At 43.4% G+C, this 20,922-nt stretch overlaps 2 protein-coding genes across 4 annotated transcripts in view; both read left to right on the top strand.

The window, feature by feature from the left end:
• The window catches only part of dlg3 (discs, large homolog 3), a gene marked incomplete at its 5' end in the record, with an annotated part of 128,013 nt that overhangs the window by 11,962 nt on the left and 95,129 nt on the right, over positions 1 to 20,922 (top strand). For all 3 annotated transcript variants that reach the window (XM_080416357.1, XM_080416356.1, XM_080416362.1), the window contains 2 exons: positions 672 to 760; positions 10,136 to 10,246. In XM_080416357.1, the coding sequence (XP_080272483.1) occupies positions 672 to 760; positions 10,136 to 10,246 (200 nt within the window). The remainder of the gene's footprint in view (positions 1 to 671; positions 761 to 10,135; positions 10,247 to 20,922) is intronic.
• On the top strand, positions 1,945 to 3,229 carry LOC308076196 (dnaJ homolog subfamily A member 2-like). Its single transcript, XM_080416365.1, has one exon. The coding sequence runs from the start codon at positions 1,978 to 1,980 to the stop codon at positions 3,223 to 3,225; it is 1,248 nt and encodes a 415-aa protein (XP_080272491.1). The 5' UTR covers positions 1,945 to 1,977; the 3' UTR covers positions 3,226 to 3,229.

The raw sequence follows: 20,922 nt of genomic DNA, 5'->3' as shown, positions 1-20,922 counted from the left end.
GGGCCCCAAACGGTTCTGCTTCATTTTTCTGTGTGTGGGTTTTGCGAGCAGTCGGCCCGTCACAGTCCCCCCACCCCCCCGCTTCGGAGAGACACTAAGCGGTGCGTGTTCAGGTGGGTCTAAAATGCTGCCCACTTACAGTCTATGGTGCCCACCCAATCAAAATAAATAAATGTTACATAAATATTTTATGATAAAAAAAAAATTTACCCAAATTTTGATTGGGTGGGCAGGATGCACGTTTGGGTGGGCACTGCCCACCCCTGCCCCCCCCTAGAACCGGCCCTGGCCACAGGTGTTTTCACTGGTAATGTAAAAGTGTTACTTTCAGCTCTTTGAAGAGATTGAATTGCTGCAGTTTGTGTTGACAGTGACGTCCTCAGCCACTGCCTGAGTCACATTGTTGAGCAGCAAGATATTAGCTTTTAAGAACAGTGTAGAAAGAGCTCCTATGCAGATGTGCCACCCCCACATGTGAACCTCAGGGCAACACTCTATGTCTATCTACAGATGAGTGGATTGCATTTTTTACTCCATAAAGCATGAAAAGCCACACGTGAAATATTGACTATATACTTCCAATATTGAATTTTCGTTTAAATTAAGCCAAGTTAGAAAATAAATACTAGACAATTAGGATAAAAAAAAAAACTGTATGTTTTCCCTTGCAGATATCCAGGAGTGTTACGAGGTGACCTTACAATCGAACACGGAACTTGATGTTGTGAAGGAAGAAGACGTCGTGCAGAATGTGTGGGAGGTAGTATGCTCTCTTCGCTTCATATTGACAAAAGAGAAAATATGTAATTTCTTTTCAACGCAGCTGGAGGCACACGTGATGCTGTGATGCTGTGAGTGATCCACAGTGGTTCTCAACCTGTGGGACGGGTCCCCAGGTGATTAGCTTAATGTGCAACATTGTTTTCTCACTCAACAGTAAACAAACCAACACACAGTAAGTGTATATGCACATGTACAGGCCTAGAGGGTATCTGCACATTTCTAAAGTGACAATTCAAGGACTTTAAATAAAAAAAAATAAGACCATTACCGCGTTAAAAGTAATCAACAAACTACACTACCAAATTGTCAAATTATCTAAGAAAGAGGCAAAAAAAATGTAAATATAAGCTGATCTACATGTTCAGTAATTTTCACAATATTTATCTGTGGAACCGAATCAAACTATATGTACTGTAATGCCTCAACTCCCGACAATTCCAAGTGCTTGATAGGGTGGGGGTCCCCAGTTCAAATGTATTCAAATGTATTATTTTGGGGGGGTCACAGCCTGAAAAGTTTGAGAACCACTGGTCTACCACTTCAACTGTGAGAGAGAAATATACAGAAGAATGAGGGTCACACAGGGAGAGGGGGTTGGGAGGGTTAGAGAGAGATAAAACTACATTAGTCACAAGAATGCTGGTAAGCCAGCATGCTCGTTAGTGGGCTGATGACTAGTCTTATGAAGTCAACCAGACCTTTGATTAGTACAAGTCTTTAAAGTCCCACGGTCAGTCAGAATATTTACCCCAGGAAATAGCCACTTCATACTTATGCCGAAAACAGTATGTGTAAAAAAGGAGTAATATGATGTCAACAGACGGCCATATAATGCAGTTAAATTTCTACTTATTTGAACCGTGTCATTGACTTCTCAATTGAACTTGATTGATTCGGGCGGGCGGACCACGGCCACGTCACACCGACTAGACATAACCATGAACAAACCACGGCCACGTCACTATGACAACATAACCATAAACAATCCACGGCCACATCACAATGACTCTTGTGACATCATTATGCAAACCCGATGACTCATTGTGACATCCTCATGACGACAGCGGTAAACACCACTGAACTATATAAAAGGCATGTTATTAAAAAGGTCCTCCTTTCCTGTCTCTACGCTCTCCTCCTCCTCATCAACCCTCCATCACTCTGTTCTGTTCTGTCGGCTCAACTAACACTATCATGGCGAATGTTGTCGACACCAAACTCTACGACATCCTCGGCGTGTCTCCGACCTCCACGGAAAACGAACTCAAGAAGGCATACCGCAAACTGGCAAGAGAAAATCACCCCGACAAAAACCCAAATGCCGGTGACAAGTTCAAAGAGATCAGTTTTGCCTATGAGGTTCTGACCAACCCGGAGAAGAAGGAGCTATATGACCGCTACGGGGAACAAGGCCTCAGGGAAGGAAGGGGGGGTGGAGCGGGGATGGACGACATCTTCTCCCACATCTTTGGAGGCGGCCTGTTTGGTTTCATGGGAGGCCAGGGCCCTTGCGGCGCGCGCAACGGAGGCCGACGGAGAGGAGAAGACATGGTCCATCCACTCAAGGTGTCTCTGGAAGACCTCTACAATGGCAAAACAACCAAAATACAGCTTAGAAAGAATGTTCTATGTAGCAGTTGTAATGGGCAGGGGGGGAAGACGGGGGCTGTACAGAAGTGTGTGACCTGTAGGGGGCGTGGTATGCGCATCACGCTCAGACAGCTGGCTCCAGGGATGGTGCAACAGATGCAGTCTGTGTGCACAGACTGCAACGGAAAAGGTGAGGTGATCAGTGAGAAGGACCGCTGTAAGAAGTGCGAGGGGAAGAAGGTGATCAAAGAGGTGAAGATTCTAGAGGTTCACGTGGACAAAGGCATGACGCACGGACAGAGGATCACCTTCGGAGGAGAGGCCGACCAGGCGCCTGCCGTGGAACCCGGCGATATCGTCCTGATCCTGCAGGAGAAGGAACACGATACACTCAGACGAGAGGCCAACGGCATTCACATGACCCATAAGATTGGCCTGATGGAGGCGCTGTGTGGCTTCCAGTTCACCTTGAAGCACTTAGACAGCAGACAGATTGTCATCAAGTACCCTGCTGGCAAAGTCATCCAGCCAGATTCAGTGAGGGTGGTCCGAGGCGAGGGCATGCCACAGTACCGCAACCCCTGTGAGAAGGGAGACCTGTACATCAAGTTTGACGTCCAGTTCCCTGACAACAACTGGATCAGTCCTGAGAAACTCACAGAGTTGGAGGACCTGCTTCCCTCGCGGGCCGAGGCGCCCATCATCACGGGTGACACGGAGGAGGTTGACCTGCAGGAGTACGACAGCAGCCAGGGCCCGGGGAGTGGCGGACGCAGAGAGGCCTACAACGACAGCTCCAACGAAGAGGGAGGAGGCCACCACGGACCCGGAGTGCAGTGTGCGCACCAATAGTCCTTCATATAAACACATAGCCGCAAGCGACTTGGATGCTATCTGCATGGAAGTTGCAGTGCCCTCTATTGGCGGCCCGTTCATGGGACAGGGGGATCCCGTCCGATTGTGTTGAACCACGGTGGACTCACCGGTGTTGCGCCTGTGCGGACAGCTTGGGATCTCTTGTCGGGTCATTGTTTGGAGGGAGATGCACCGTTTTCATGTTGTGAGCGGCTTTAGGTCAATATACTCTGTGCAGCTGATGTGTCCGAATCCTGCATAATTATGTGCAATTTCGAAACGGGTGGTCTACGCAGGACATTGAGTGATTTACGAGTGCATCCAAACTCGAACAATGACAGAAAATCTCAGTTGCATGGAGTTTGACAGGGGGTTGCTCGTGGCATGACGGCGGTGCATTCTTTTCAGGCGGTCTTGACACAGACAAAGTGGACAATCCGGGCTGTCCGTGCAGGTGCAGTCGGATGTGACTTTTCTGTTTCGTGGTCGGGCTGTGGTTGGAGCGTGTTGCAATTTCGATGCGGATATGATAAAAGTTGCTTGCGGATAATTCATATATACACACAAAAAAACAACCACACTGTACTCCCGCCCTACTTCAGGGGAAAATGTATGTATATGAGTTTCGCTGCAATGTAAGCGGGACGTGGGATCAGAAAGCCCCAGGCCACAACGCTGAGGACTAAAAGATGGATTTATACTTAGTTGTGTGCCGGTGTAGCGCACAGAAAATAAGCCTAATTATTCAGAAAACCCCAGACCACAGAAAATCCACTGAATGTTCAAACCCCCCAAAAAACATAAAAAATAAAAAAAAAGTAAAAATGAATGTCATAGAACCTTTAAATGATCTGGGTCTAGGAGAACGGACATATTGAAATTGATTCAGATATTTTGATTTGATTTTGATTTTTTCTTACCAGATGCTTGTGGAAACACTTTTAAACGTGATCAAGTTAACACTTTTACAAAATCTTTTACAAAATGTCTTGAATGCAGTGAAACTTTTTTTGGTCCTTTTCTCGTCCGCTTTAGATTCTCGTGTTATGTCATGGGTAATTGGGGACTCTGTACCGACCGCGTTATTAATAATTATTACATTTCCTTATCTGATCCCCACTGTTCCTCTAAGCGATTTCCAACTTGCCCTGCGGTCAAATCCACATCACATTTAGGAAAAGGGGCATTTTCTTGTCCTGATTTTGTATTTTGTTTGCGCAGTATTTACACAACATTTTTAACGAAAAAAAGGCAAACGAAAAAGTGTGTGCAGACATTCAGTTGGGTGATGTGTACCAGACAGAACACAAGGAGGAACATTGCTTTACCTTTTTTAGGTTTTTACTTTTCTCTCTTTTTCCTTTCTATATATTTTAAGTTCAAACTAAACAATGGATATTATTGTGTATAATATGATGGAACTTTGATTGTTATTGAGCTTTATCAGTGGTGTGATTCTTTTGGAATAAAATAAAACAATAAAATTCAGATGACAAACGTAAAAAAAAAAAAAAAATGTTCCAGTCATGATGACAAACCTTTATGTAGGCCTACTCTACTAGGCCTACAGTAGGTGACAAAGGAATATAGTACCGAAGTCCTGACGTCACTCGTTCATCCCCTGGGTCTTGCAAGTAATTGCCGGACCCAGGGGGTCTGGCTTACATGAGGCTTTGTACCTGTTTCGTCCATACATGGGCATGGTCACTTTGTCCTTAGGCCCCAGCCATAAAAGTCTGCCCCCCTTTCGTCCATACATGGGCATGTTTTGTACCTGTTTTCTCCATACATGGGCAAAAAACTGGTTTTGGTCACTTTGTCCTTAGGCCCCAGCCATAAAAGTCTGTCCCCCTTTCGTCCATACTGGGCATGTTTTGTACCTGTTTTCTCCATACATGGTCAAAAAACTGGTTTTGGTCACTTTGTCCTTAGGCCCCAGCCATAAAAGTCTGCCCCCCTTTCGTCCATACATGGGCATGTTTTGTACCTGTTTTCTCCATACATGGGCAAAAAACTGGTTTTGGTCACTTTGTCCTTAGGCCCCAGCCATAAAAGTCTGTCCCCCTTTCGTCCATACTGGGCATGTTTTGTACCTGTTTTCTCCATACATGGTCAAAAAACTGGTTTTGGTCACTTTGTCCTTAGGCCCCAGCCATAAAAGTCTGTCCCCCTTTCGTCTATACATGGGCATAGACACAGGCTGACACGTCATGTGAAGTCTGGGTCTGGCAGAACCAGGTCTCCTGGTCTTGTTTCTCTATGGGGAATAACATTGGGTCATCTTAGAATCTTAAAAACAAACTGTCCCGGGGATATTGTCAGGGAGGTGGCTCTGTATCGTTTATGATAGTCAGTCACTCGTATGTGATACAGTCTATTTCTGGTGAAAATGTTACTAATTCGGCGGCGGCAACATTAGTGTTTTCTCGCCGTTATATATATATATATATATATATATATATATATATATATATATATATATATATATAAGTTATACAAATAATAACTTGTTATTAGCCTAAAGTCTGGTGCTTCTGTGAGGACGTTTCTTTTTCTCCAAGGGGCGGGATCAAAATAATGGCTCTGGACTCTGATTGATTGATTGATTGACATTTTTATTAGGCAAAAGAATGTAAAACAACACAGTTACATTTATAATGCTTTTGTCTAAAAGGTCCGGCCAAAAAAGTCCTTGCGGACTTGTTTCCGTTGGGGTCCTTGAGTTAATTTCATAGACATATATAGTAGCAACCAAACAGTACAAAAATCAACATGAAAATACAGATAATACAGAAAAAGTACCACTATGTACAAAAAAAGCATTTAAAAAATATATGTACAAAAAAAAGGGGGGGGGAAGCATGGAAAAATAAAAATTATATACAAAAAAAGCATGAGGAAATACAAAATATGTACAAAAAGAGGAGGGGGGGTCGTCTGTCTACAGGGAAACTGGTACTACAGTAGCTCCTCTTTAGGCCTCCATAAAGATGAGTTTTTAGGGCTGTTTTGAATGAGCCCAGCGAACTGCATTTTTTGAGGGATGGGGTTAGACTATTCCATTCCTTGGTGGCTGTGCTATAGAAGGAGAATTTGCCCATGTTTGTTTTATGGGTGGGTGGTACCAGATTGTTGTTTACGCTCCCTCTAGTTTCGTGGCTGTGGGTGTCACTAACTTTTTCGAGGTATTTATACAGATATGCGGTTATAGGGGGCATATCGGGCAAATCTGACCTACAACCAACTACCAATTACAGTCTCCCATATTTGAATACTGGGCCCTGATTGGTCACCCCAGACTTCGGTAGCAGGAAATGGATTCACCAAATCGCTGCGGGCAATTTTTGTTTTGCACTGGCAGATTCGTCTGGTCCCAGGCTAGCTGTACTGTGCTCTTATTGGCTGTAGCACGGATCTGCTCGGTTGCTGGTCACAACCCCTTTTATACTGTATGATTTCCAGTCGGTGACAGCGGCAAATATCAAACATACCAGATATCTGCAAATGCTCTGCGAGGCATCCCTGAGCGCTAGAATCACACTCGGGGAACTTTTCACACACAGCGAGCAAAACCTCGGCGAGCGAAACCCGATCTTGCTCAGATCGGGGGATTTGTCGGCGAGTGCCAAAATAGGTCGGCGACAGCATAATCGAGGCAAAAATCAGTGTGAAGTTAATGAAATTGATCTCTGGCTGATTTCTATAACCCATTAAGTGAATATGAATGTTCTCCCTGGATTAGAAAAGAGCTATCTTCAATATCTAAACGCCAGAGGAATTGAGATGTGTGCTTTAAGTGAAATGGTGTTTTAATGTAATGGGGCAAAATAAATCACTCTTGGGCATTAGATAAAAACTCAAGCCCTGGCATGTTCATTTAGAAAAAGAAAAGACTCCTTTTTAACCTTTAACTCCTCACCCAAGCAATCACTTAATGGCTATGTGTTTTACAGTATATCAATTATTTACAGGTTAAGTCCGAAAAGTGTTATGTATGGGCAACTCAATTATACATACTGTATGTAACGCCTGGGATTTTCCCGTGTGAAAAACTAACATCTTATCCACTAACCTACAGGGGAAGAATTCCCCCTTGGCTGGGGGAGATATTAAGGATATTAAGGATGGTCATCAGGCAGAGGCCACTCTTCTACACATACATAATAACATAATAATAGGGGAACTGTCATTTACCAGAACGAATGGAATCAAATGCCTTTTAATACGTAAGATTGTGCTGACATGTAAAGCTGAACTTGTAGCATTGTTTTAGTTTGAATCAGAGCTCAGGATGAAGATTAACAATCTATTTTGTGACTGTGGGGTGCCAGGAAACAGGAAGTGCTTACAGCAAATTATGCCAGTTTGTCAATTGTCACCTCTCAGGCATTGACTTAATCAGTCGATGATTTCACAGCGTAATGCGCCCAATGGAGCCAAGTTTACTCTCCGTTCAAATTGTGTCACACAGGCTCATCGCAGGGGTGAGGCCAAACCATACACTGAGAGCGTGGTTCGATCTTTCCCCTTGTGGCCCTGAGTTCCCCTCCCGGCATTTCTGTGATCCACCCCTGGCTAGCTACTAATTCAGGGCAGCATGGCTCGTGATCCTTCCCCTACTCCTTCTCCCTGCCCACATCCCAGCTGGTTGAATGGCCCAGGCACAGCCCTGTGCTTAGAAGGCAGCAGTAGTCGCAATGGGAAGCAAGAGGTAGAGTATAGGGGTAGAGGTGGAAACACACAGAGAGAGAAAGAGAGAGAGAGTGCTACTTAATGGATGCCCAGCGAGGTCCTCATCAGTATTCTAGCCATGCTGTCACCTGAGTGGAAGATGGGAGGGGAATTAAATGAGTCTGCAAATTCCCTGATTTGGTGCAGAGTAGCAGGTGAGAGTAAAGCATCGCTACTTTTTAGAGAAGGGATGAGAAGGAGAAACACTGAACAAGTGGCTGTTAGTAGTTTTGCTTCAGTATGCAGCTACAAATCCAATAATGTTTTTTTTTTGCATCATCCTCCGGATGTCATGTTTGGATGTGTCCTGTATTGTAATTATAATAACTGTCATAGTCAGCCTATGATACATTTATCAAAAGACAGAATTCTACATTTCATTGTAAATGTTAAATGTGTGTTAGTGCATCTCTGCATGCATGTGCATGTGTTCAAGGTACATACGTAAGAGTAAAACTTATTTTTGTAGGTCTTCCTTGAGACAATGTAGCAGCATAAGTAATAATAATAATAGTAAAAAGAAAAAAGTAAAGACATGAAAACAAGAGCAACAAGAGCATGAAAATAGATCAGCGTATGTACAATGTACGTAAATCCCTGGCATGTTACTGTATATACTCCATCAGCATTTATCAGTAGCTGACACAGCACCTTAACAACACCACAGTACCTTCTATATAGTTTAGGACCACAATGGAAACAAGTCCCCCGGATTCTTTTGTTATCCTTTTAGCCTTAACCCATTGATACCTGGAACGCATCTGTGTCACTTTAGATTTCTTTAGGCTATTCAAAAATAGCAGATATACAAGCTCATAGCGCGGCACCGAGTGCCGCGCTATGAACTTGTAGATCTGCTATTTTTGAAAAATCGAGGAATTTTTTTTTGGGTTTTTCTTTAAATTTTTTTTGGGATTTAGAAGACCTTTCTAGAATCTTCTCAGGTCTTAAAGGGTTAATGTCTTACTGTACCACGTGCTGTTTACATTTCTGACTAATAAAGTATTCACTCAATAAATCAATATATATGTGAATGCTAGCTGCCACCAATAAACAGAGTGGGTAGTTGTCCCGGGTAGTGCCAGTTGGACCCCGCTGTCAGCGCTGGCATTTGGGAACGGAGCCGTCACAGCGAAACTCACTTGGCACCTCTGGAATAACTCGGCCACCTCCAAGCTGAGGTCAGATCCCTTATAAGCCCTAAACCACAGTTGTGGTGAAGAGGCCGCCTCGACACTTGACATTGATCTTGATTATGATTGTTTGTGCGAGAATCCAGAGTGACCCAGGCCTGTTTTTCACCTCCAGCTCTGCTGCTAGTGGGTGTGGCCAAATCAGGATGCCTGGTGTGCACTGCACAACACATGCCATGCGTGTGTGTTTTTGTGTGCATGTGTGCACACATATATATAGGCTTACGTATGTGTTTACATAAACACACTCCGCTTGTTCCTCAAGCTGAGATCGAGGCAAGCTCTTAGTTCAATTGTGAAGGTATCAACCAAGGGAGAGAGTACCTCTTGTCAGGAAAACAAAACAGAACGCTGAGGCCTTTTTCTTTTGTTAGCCAGAACCTTTTTTTTTTGTTCCCTATTAATCCTAACTTTGCATCAGTGATGGCCTGCTCTAAAGGCTGCCCCCTGCTGCCCGTTAAAGGTCTCTGTGTTGTAAATTGTGGAAAACAACTCCAGGGCTCTCAGGTAGGCACATGCCCATGCCTCTGGGCTTCTGTGAAGTATTCATTTAAAGGTGCTGTGTAAGTGATTTAGTAAGTTTTGTTAAAATAAGTGTTCAGGTTGGGATACCAATTCCATCCAATTAGGAGAGAGAACTCATACAGGATACAGGATAAACAAGATAAATTGAAGTGATGAAACAAAAAATGAGACAGACGAAATTAGAACTGTAACACTATCAAATTGAAACGGATAAAATGGTTATTTTTCCTGATTGGATGAAATTGGTGACCCGCCTGAAAATGTATTTTCTGTTGGCTAAAGAGCTGGAAAGATGGGGAAACCTCTGGCCTGTTACTGAACACTCTATAGCAATGTTTACTATCAGAATATAGAGCTTAAACCTTTTGACCAAAAACGTTTGTTATAACTTTATCACACTGAGATTTTGCACTGCCCCCTCCCCATGAGTTTGTGCTGATTGCTTCTTTTCTTAACAGGAGGAGCAGGAGGAGGGTGTGTCGCGGGTTCGAGTGACCTGCCGGAAGAGCCCTCACAAGGTGGAGCAAGTGTCCTGCCTGGTCAGCCGCTCCCATGTCGACATGCCGAAGGTCAGTAAAGAACACAGTTTTTGACATCATGGGCTCTCTTGAACAGTGGTGGAAAAAGTACTCACATTTTTTACTTAATATCGCCTAATTGAACTATTTAAAATGTTTTTCCAAATTGTAAAAAATTCCCAAAAAGTTTAGGCATGAGGGGTAAGGCGGTGGGTGCCACTTTTCGGTATCGTATCCCCGACGCACACATGACGCCTTGCGCCCGTGTTGTCTAGATACCAGATGATCTTGCGTGTGAACGGACAAAACGGAATGCCATTGGCATGCTTTAATATATAATAACCTAACTGAGAATGAGCATGTGAATATTAAGTTGATATGTCAAGATATCACAGATATCTGCTGGTCATGAGACATTAGGCTACAGTGATTCTGACCTCAATAAAGGCCATGCACTGCGTTTGGACACCTCGTTTCATTGTGATGTTTTTGGTGAGCAGAGAGATTTTTATTGATGCTGCTCCCATCGATTTTAAGCTCAAGTGTTTTCACTTCATGCACAAGGACATGCACAGCTCATTCTTAAAGGTGAGGGCAGTTGACAATCTGATTGGTTTAATTAATGTAATGCCCAGAACACACCCATGACTATTTCAGGGCCTGTTGCGCTAACACACTGTGCTGACACATTGCGCCCTGTAGATAGTAAAATTGTCGTGGACACACCACCAAGGCGCAAGTTGCGCCATGGTGCAGTTTTGCCGTTAGAATGGGTCCAATAGTCTTATTTTTTTCTGGCCAGGGATTTTTTTAGCGTTGTGTGTGGACTAAGGGCAAAATCCAAATTATTAATTAAGCAATGCATTTATTAGAAAAGTAATAATGGGTGTTGTAATGAACAAATAAATGTACATCTCTCTCTGCCTACTTGGTGAGGCATCACAAGGCTGGCCTTAGCTTCATCTGGCATTAGTGGGTTTTCATTAAGCTCAGTGACCTTTGCAGCATTCCAATAATCAAGTGACGTGTGTGCGTGCGACACCAAGTCACACAGCAGTTCGAGCATCACAGTCAGGGATTTGACTCTTTGACTGACCAGCATAAACATGACCTGGACTAATTGTGTCTGTTGGAAACATGACCTGGATTAAATTGTGTCTGTTGGAACAGTGATCATTTTTCATACTGTATGGTCTATAATAAATGTCATTTTTATTTAACCAGATTAACTCTTGGCCTGCGTCCTTGAAATTAAAACGTTTGAGGACCACCGGTATTGTAATTGTATGGCAGACATGAAGTCCACATACAGTACCAGCCCTGACAGTGTGATGAAACCGGTTCCGGAAACAGTTCCAAATGTGATGGAACCGATTCCGGTTCCTCAATGTGTTGGATCCAGTTCCTCCAGTTCCTCCGGTTTCCGGATCCCAACCCCTAGTGTTCACATGCCTTTCCCGTTACGACATGCCCAGCGGCACATGGCAGCGCAACACGCCACGGGCACTGGCTTTTCAGCTGAGCCCAGAACTAGTGCAAGGCAAGGGGTGTGTGGGTGTGTGTGTGTGTGTGGGGGGGGGGGGGGCGTACTGTCATGGAATCGCTGCGCTGGTATGATAATGTTAGATCTGCATAAGAATACGGTGACGGTACAGTTTCACTCCACAGCTCTCAGAGAGGAGCTGGTGTGGATAATGGGGGAGCTGGATGGGTGTGTGTGTGTGTGTGTGTGTGTGTGTGTGTCTGTGTGTGTGTGTGTGTGTGTGTGTGTGTGTGTATGTGTGCGTGTGAGTGTGCGTGTGCGTGTGCGTGTGCGTGTGGATGTGCGTGATTGTGTTTGAGTGTGCGTGTGCGTCGACTCTCTCTTATATGAACGATAGAGGATGGATGGATGGATGGATGGATGGTTGGATGGATAGATGGATGGATGGATGGACAGAGCTGAGGAGGTGCAGGGAAAAGGAGAGAGGGAGGGGAGCGATGGAGTGTGCTTGTAAGTGAAAGAGAAAGAGAGAACGAGAGCGTAGGAGAGAGAGAGAGAGAGAGAGAGGCAAGGGCCGGTGCAGTGCAGAGCTGGAACGGACACACTGAGCTCAGCCTTCCTGGGGTTGCCATGGAAACCACATTCCTCCCCCGCCTGCATCCCTACAGACCGTTCTGACTGTCTCTCTCTCTCTCTCTCTCTCTCTCTCTCTCTCTCTCTCTCTCTCTCTCTCTCTCTCTCTCTCTCTCTCTCTCCATTGCTACTCTTCTTTTTCCATTTCTCTTTTATTTGCAGTCATTTTTGTGTGCATGTGTGTCCCCAGCCACAATATACACACCGATGCAGAGAAGTGGTGAATGCACGGCTGACGCGCACGCACGCACGCACACAGACACACACACACACACACACCAACAAACACACACACACACACACACACACACACACGCACACAGCACACAGACACTTTCTGATGCATGGCTCTGCGTGGCGAGGCAAATGGGTAATTACACAGAGATTATTATGCATTCACATACACACATGGACACAAACACTCTTCATTATTGCCTCACTGTTTCTCTCCCCCCCATATCTCTCTCTCTCTCTACTCCACCTCTCTCTCTCTCTCTCTCTCTCTCTCTCTCTCTCTCTCTCTCTCTCTCTCTCTCTCTCTCTCTCTCTCTCTCTCTCTCTCTCCTACTCCCCTTATGTTCAGTAATGCCCGCTCTAGTCATAGTGTTTCCCTAACAGTGGGTCGGGGACCCTTTTTGGGCTCGTGGACCCATTGTCATGGGTCCTGAGTAAATATCCCTTTTTCTTTTCCCTTTCTTATCATTATTTCAAAAGATTAAATAATAACAATAATAACTAGAAGGTACTGTTCCTGAAGAAACTGTGTGGGATCGCTATGAATGTTGCTGGTATTGAGTATTGATAGTGTTAGTAGTGTTATAGGTTTGAAAGGTTTGAAAGGTTTGAAAGGTTCGAAAGGTTTGAAAGGTTTGAAAGGTTCTAAAGGTTCTAAAGGTTTGAATGGTTTGAAAGGTTCTAAAGGTTTGAAAGGTTCTAAAGGTTCTAAAAGTTCTAAAGGTTTGAAAGGTTCTAAAGTTTCTAAAGGTTTGAATGGTTTGAAAGGTTTGAAAGGTTCTAAAGGTTTGAAAGGTTCTAAAGGTTCTAAAGGTTCTAAAGGTTCTAAAGGTTTGAAAGGTTCTAAAGGTTCTAAAGGTTCTAAAGGTTCTAAAGGTTCTAAAGGTTTGAAGGATTGAAAGGTTTGAAAGGTTTGAAAGGTGTTAAAGTATTTGTATTGTTATTTTGAGTACTTTTAAGTATTTTTACTCAATATAAGTACTCTTAAGTATTTTTACTCAATGTATTTACTTTAAATTATTTTTAGTCACTTTATTTACTTTAAAGTATTTTTTACTAATTTTTACAACTTTTAAGTATTTTTACTCTTTTTATCAACTTTTAAGTATTTTTACTATTTTTTTCAACTTTTAAGTATTTTTACTCATTTTGAGTACTTTTAAGTATTTTTACTCAATATAAGTACTCTTAAGTATTTTTACTCAAGGTATTTACTTTAAAGTATTTTTAGTCACTTTATTTACTTTAAAGTAGCTTTTACTAATTTTTACAACTTTTAAGTATTTTTACTCTTTTTATCAACTTTTAAGTATTTTTACTATTTAAAAAGTGAAATATCTCTAAAAGTACAAATTATTTCAAAAATTCTAATGGTAGCCAATATGTCCTAAGTAGGCTGAACGTTATAGAGTTGGAACGGAGTTTCTAGCTAAAAGTATGAATTTCTCCATTGAAATGAATGGGAGTTTTTTAGAAGTAAAAAGTGAAATATCTCTAAAAGTACAAATGATTTCAAAAATTCAAATGGTAGCCGATATGTCCTGAGTAGGCCGAACGTTGAAGAGTTGGAACGGAGTTTGTAGCTAAAAGTATGAAGGACTAGTTAGCCGTCAAAAAACGGGCGGAATATAGTATATAAATAGTGGCAATAACATTAGTGTGATCGCTTTAGCGATCCCACAATAATTTAAAAAATCCACAAAAATTTGATGTATACAAATTTGAAATCAAAGAAATTCCATTAATAAAAATAGCAGATAGTGTCACGCGGAGACATCACATTTTTGTTTTGGGTCTTGAGTTAAAAAGTTGGGGAACCACTGACTGCTCTAGTCAGTGGTTCATCCCACACCCGCTGAGCACCCGTGTGTTCTTGAGTCTCCTCGGCTTCGGGTTCCTGTTGTGGACCCTGTCGTAGCATCATTATTGTATTGTTTCCACACATGCCTCACCTCACCTTTGACTAGAACTGTCACAATTATTACATAATCGCCTAATCGCAATGATTTGAGATCATCACAATTATTCTTTGCATAATCGTCATTATCATTGTTTAACATTTTCATACATTTTCAAAACATTTTCAAAATAGTGGAAATAGAAGATCTACAAGCTCAAAACGCCTATTAACGTTTTTTCAAAACATGTGTAAGCTATATATCGTATCTGCCCTGTGCAACGTTTGTGTACAATTATTTTGCATTCATAATGTTCCAGTGTTTAACGTCAGAAACAATTAAATCGTTAATTGCAATTATTTGACCGATAGTTAAGAAAGTCGGCAAGTAAAATGTCATAATCGTGACAGCCCTACCTCTGACGTTTTTTTTTGCAGCCTGCTATTATTGGCGCTTCCTCTCTTTGCTTATTCCACCGCTTTTAATATTTATTTAAATATTTATTTATTCATTTTTATCTTTCCATCTCTGTCTCTCTCTCTCTGTGTGTGGCTTTACCCACTGTCTCTCTCCCTCTCTCTCTCTGGTCTGTCTCTGTGTCTCTCTGCACTCGGCTCCCTCTTGCTCTGTGCTCTCCATCTATCTACCCATACACTGTACTGTAGTTACGCCGGCATCCAGATCCAGCTCTAACACAGTTTCCCCCCCCCCGTTCCTCATTCTTTGTACCATCTTGAATTTCCCTTTTTCTCTCTTTCCCCCTTTCGCATGTCCTCCATGCCTCCTAGCATTTCTCTGAGCGTGTGTGTGTGTGTCTCTCTCTCTGTCTGTCTGTCTTTCTGTCTCTCTCTATCTCTCTCATTATTCTATCAATTGGACGTGCTGTTTGGTGTGTGTGTGTGTGTGTGTGTGTGTGTGTGTGTGGTGCTGGAGCAGCTGTTCTCTGCCACTGGGGCCTATTAATAGGAGTCTTAGCTGTGTAGCGTTTGTTTCCTGTCTCCGCATTTCTGGCGCTGCAAACTGGAGGGTCCTTGGCTTGGTTTCGTAATACAGAGTAAAATCTGTGGCGTTCATTTAATATTTGCGTGTCTCTTCTCTCATTTGTCACACACATACACACACACACACACACACACACACACACACACACACACACACACACACACACACACACACACACACACACACACACACACACACACACACACACACACGTCTATAATATTATGACTTAGTGACTTAGCAGTAAGTCTCACTTTAACCACCAAGTGCAGAGGCTCTTCTGCATCGTCATTGGCTGTGTGCCAGTACGTAGACACGCCCCCTCTGTACGGCAATACTGTGCATGTTCCCGTGTGGAAGGAAATCAATGCATCCTCCTATCTCAAAGCAATCGGAGACCCCTCTTACAGTCTCCCTCTCTCAAAACCCTCCCTGCACAGTTAATTAAGGCTGTATACAACATAGCAGCGTGCCGGTATGTGTGTTGTTATGGCCGCTGCCTCTTTAAGACCGCCTCACTACCGTCTCTCCAAATATGGTCGTTCATCCTGTCAGCTGACTGAGGAGTAGTCACACTGCTTCTCGGCGAAAATGCATGGCAATTACTGAAAGGCGGCTTCACACATGGTGTGTGTGTGTTTGGTGTGGGGGGTTGTTGCAATGTTGATAATATAAGTGTGTGTGCAATGCATGTGTGTGTGTGTGTGTGTGTGTGTGTGTGTGTGTGTGTGTGTGTGTGTGTGTGTGTGTGTGTGTGTGTGTGTGTGTGTGTGTGTGTGTGTGTGTGTGTGTGTGTGTGTGTGTGTGTGTGTGTGTGTGTGTGTGTGTGTGTGTGTTACGAGTGAGGGTCCAGGTGGGTTTATGTAACAGAAGCTGACACTCGGCTGATAGTTGTGGTGGTGGTGGGGGGGGGGGGGGGGGGGTGCTTTTGAGGTGGGTTCTATGGAAGCCACAGGATAATTCCCTCGTTTGCGCCATAAATCACAGGTCCTTCTTTTCCGTTTGTCAACGGAGGGTCAAGGGTTACCTATTTCATTTCAGAAGATAAATTACCTTACGCTGTTGATCCAGATCCTCCGAGCCAAGTCGTTTAATTGGGCACAGTATTTACCGGAAAGGTGCAGACACCACCGCCCACACGCACAAGCATGTGTGTGCACACATACTCACACCGTGTGTGACCCTATGCACACACAATCGTTTGTATGGTTTGTGTGTAAGGAGAATATCCTGGTTATCTATTATTCCAACTGTTTCCTTTACCACATTGTATTGATGCCGCTTAAAGTATTAAAGGATAGACTCATCACGTTTGATAGAGGAATTGTCTGTATTTATCCCAGAGTGAACATAATATAGAGGCTTGCATTTTGCAGTCTCACATTAAGCAGCCTTAAAGAGACAACATGAGTGCATAATATTTGAATATGTGCTCATGAGCAGACACCAAAGCTTATGTAGTTACCAGAGCCATGACAGTGTGGCTGGTATTGTTCTCACACTGTGAGGTCTGTGCTGTGAGGTGTTTATGTCTATGAACAGATATTGTCATGGCGATAGTGTCACAACCGTGCAGGATGCAGTCACAAAAATGTACAGGTTTAGATCACAATCAAGGCTGAGTTTGAAGATTTGTTCAGTTCCGAGCAAGGGCACCGGTAGGGGGGTCGGTATTCTGTCTGATACCGTTTGTTTCCATTAGCACTACTACAACATGCTAACAACAGAACACAGACACCGCAGTCTGTCAGTGCTAGAGCGGAGGACATTGCAGCAGGTAGAGATCCACTGCACCCAACGTTTACTGGGCAGACTAGGCTATAAAATGTGGTGGTGATATTTAGGCTTACTGACTGCGGTCTTTGCACTACTGACCTATGAAAATGCATAGGTCATGATCAGTATCTTCACAGAGCTCACTCACCTAAATGAAATCTCTGTCCGTGTGTCCGTCTGTAGTTCATGTATCTCGAGAACTGTCCGACCGACTGACTTCACACATCCGGGTTTTTGACCAATAAGCACCTTTGTTTGACCCGGATTCGGGACAGCTGACACTTCGCTGGGCCAAACAAACAAAGGCATCACGTGACATTGATCCCCTTCCCCTATTCGCTCATACTAGGACATGACATATGTGTAGGCTGAAGAATAGGCGGTTGTCCAGAACCGCCACTCAGACCGATATGCACATATAGGCCTACATACTGTAGACTAGAGATCCGGTTGTCTAGGACCGCCAATACGACCGCTATGCTCAATATGGGAACGCACATCGGACTGCGGTGCCCGGCAGTGAGTCGGTCGGATAGGCGGTTGTCCAGAGCGGCCGATCCAACCGATATGCCCATATATGGGCCATGTAGCATATACTGATGACATCAGGGATCAGGGATCTACAGAGATCTCCATATATGGGCATAAAAGGGACACAGTCAGACAGACAACGGGTACACCCGGGTATTGCATAACCGGGTGTTGGTGCGTTCCCAACTTCCATTGTTCCCGCCTTGCATCGTTCCTGAGTAGGCTGGTGCCATGCTAGTGTATATCATTTCCTAATTTCTGAGTCTGATTTTGCAGTAGTGGCTAAGGAGGACAGGAGGCCAACTCTAAAAAGACTTAACAAAAATGTCATCTGGGACTTGCATCCTCACAGTTGTGATATTTAAGGAAGGGACAGTATACTCATTTAGAAATGTTCTGCCGGTTTGGATTACCAAATACAATGAAGGAATGCTAGCTTAGTTAACATTAAAATGATCCTGCTAGTAAAATATTGGCCTAAACTTCCCATATAATTTCAATTATTAGTGTTTTAAGGTACAGTCCCAAAATACGCCACATTGGTTAAACGGGTAAAAACCGTGGCAAACTAGGAATGTAAATAGCAGATATCAACAACTTTGTGTGGAGCCTGGATCTGGGTGTTTGGCTGCAATCTCTGTTGTATCTCCATCTCTCTTTCAAATGATCACTAATGAGGACAGTTAGTTGATCTGTAAAGAACATTTTTTAAATAATAAAATACGATGAATGTGATTTGTCAGTCATCACAATCGTGTTGACGAGTATGTCTCCAAAGACGTGTCCTCTGCACATGTTGAGATTTTCACTTTTCTGAGCAAACACAACAAAAGGTAGGCTTGTGCTGTACTATACCGTATATCTTCCATTTCCTTTAGAATCCTTTGTGTTTCATTGGTTTATGTTATAGCTCCCAGTATTTCTGTTCCTGCTCTCCATATCCCTCTTATCGTGCTACAGAGTGGCTCAGCGATTGATTGGCTTTGAGGAGACCTACCACTTTTTTTCTTTTTACACTTCATATTATGTAATATTTAAAGGCAGAGGCAGAGCCTTCTCTCCTCCCAGAGGTACTACAGTCGCTCACTTATTCGTATCTTATTCATGTTACATATTACACACACACACACACACACACACACACACACACACACACACACACACAGGCGCATGTCTCTGTGTACGCCTACACACATAGGTGACGACATAATTCATCCATCTCCCTTCCCTTTACGCTATGTGTTTTGCTTTCCGAGTCCCTCCTCTTGTCTGTTACGTCGGGACACAGCATGCGAATGCCTTCATTGCTTTTACCGCTGGGTTGGCTGGTAAATGCGCTGTGAACGGTTTGTAAGAGATACAGAGCAAAGGCTGAGGAGGATGGTTTGTTTTGCAACATGTGCACGGCGGTCATGTGTGCCGTGATGGATGAGCTTGCCGTCGCCACCTTAAAAGCACCGCCTTTAACCCATTCAATCCGGGAACGCGTCTGTGTCATTTTAGAATTTTTTGCTATAACCATTATTTTACACTTTGGCTATTCAAAAATAGCATATCTACAAGCTCACTGAGCTTGTAGATTTGCTATTTTTCAAAAATCTTGAACATTAAGTGCAAATCTATGAATATATATATATTTTAAAGGGAACCTTTTTTACTCAAATCTTTGCTTCTGGGGGGTCCCTGGAACAAAAATATTTTTCAGATGGGGGTCCGCGGACAAATACATATAATTTTGGGGGTTCTTGACATGAGAAAGTTTGAGAACCACTGATATAGCAACATGCGTTTTTTTTTCCAGAAAACTGTTAGGATTTAGAAGACATTTGTAGATGCGTTCGTTCCCGCCCGGATTGAATGGGTTAAAAAGCTCTTTTTGGCTTTGGCAGGGTTCGGTGTGGTCCTACAATAGAGCTCAGTGAAACCCGCTCTGTTTTTTTAAAAGACCAAAGTTTTCTCTCTTGTCTGCCCGCGCTCAGTGAATCTCCATAGGTTAGGCAAATAGAATACCACGATAATGAAGTGAGTTACCGTTGCATGTAATTAAATGTGGCTGAGCCTGCTGTGTGTGCACCTCCTGGTAGGACGGTGATATACTGCAGTGGTTCTCAACCTGTGGGTCGGGAGCCCCAAGGGGGGTCTCCACATGATTTTGGGGGGGTCCCCAGATGACAGTAAAGTGACAATTTAAGGACTGCTAATACCTAATATGGTTTTTTTTTCATATGAAATGGAAAAAAATACCATTACTTGGTCGCATCAAAAGTAATCAACAAACTATACTATAAAAACTGGTCAAACATTGGCCAAATTGTCAAACACTATAAGAAAGAGGCAACAATTGTGAAAATAGATTATCAACAATCTCAAAACGCTGTGAGCTTGTAGATCGGCTATTTCCACAATGTTTATCTGTGGAACCCAGTTCAAATATGACTATTTTGGGAAGCCTGAAAAGGTTGAGAACCACTGATATGCTGCAGTGTGCCGTTGCTGTAGCATCCTGCTTGGATAAACTAAAAAAGGGAACCACACAAGCATTACACAGGTGCCATCTCTGATGTGTACATCAAAACACAAATAGAATAGCACTCGAGTTCATGTGCATTGTGGAACGTTGCTGTTAAATGCACATTATCTATGAATATACCCCCCCCCACACACACACACACACACACACACACACGCACACGCACACGCACACGCACACGCACACACACACACAGACACACCCAACTCTGTTTCCCCCGTCACATTTCATTAATAATGCATATATGCTGGGCTTTAATGGGGAAACTGTAACACTCCTTCTCAGCTCTGTGGAAAAACAAACCTTCGCCCTCTGTGTCAGCGCATTTTACACCCAGCCATGATCAAAGCGCAGGTTCATAAGCATGTATAATAGTTCACAGGCAGTCCCTTTCGAGCTGCAATACAATATAGCTCCCACATTCTAGATGAAAGCCAGATCTGCCGTCTATCCTTCCTTCTCTTACCTTCTCTTTCTCCCTCTCTCTCGCACATTCTCACTCTCTCTATCTCTTCCTCCTCCCACTTGAAAGCCCAAGCGTGTAATAGTGTTGGATGCGTACACGTGTTGATGTCATGATTGTGAACATGAAATCTTTTCCCTGTGGTTCCTAAATGAGGCATCAGTAGTGCAGTGTTCC

Source organism: Gymnoscopelus braueri (genome assembly GCF_963280865.1).
Source record: "Gymnoscopelus braueri genome assembly, chromosome: 20".
Classification (NCBI taxonomy): domain Eukaryota; kingdom Metazoa; phylum Chordata; class Actinopteri; order Myctophiformes; family Myctophidae; genus Gymnoscopelus; species Gymnoscopelus braueri.
The sequence above is the reverse complement of the archived record's forward strand: the minus strand, read 5'-3'. Positions and strand labels throughout refer to the sequence as shown.

What these genes read in the sequence shown, in the direction of transcription:
- LOC308076196 (XM_080416365.1), top strand. Translation starts at nt 1,978, where the DNA reads ATGGCGAATGTTGTCGACACCAAACTCTACGACATCCTCGGCGTGTCT.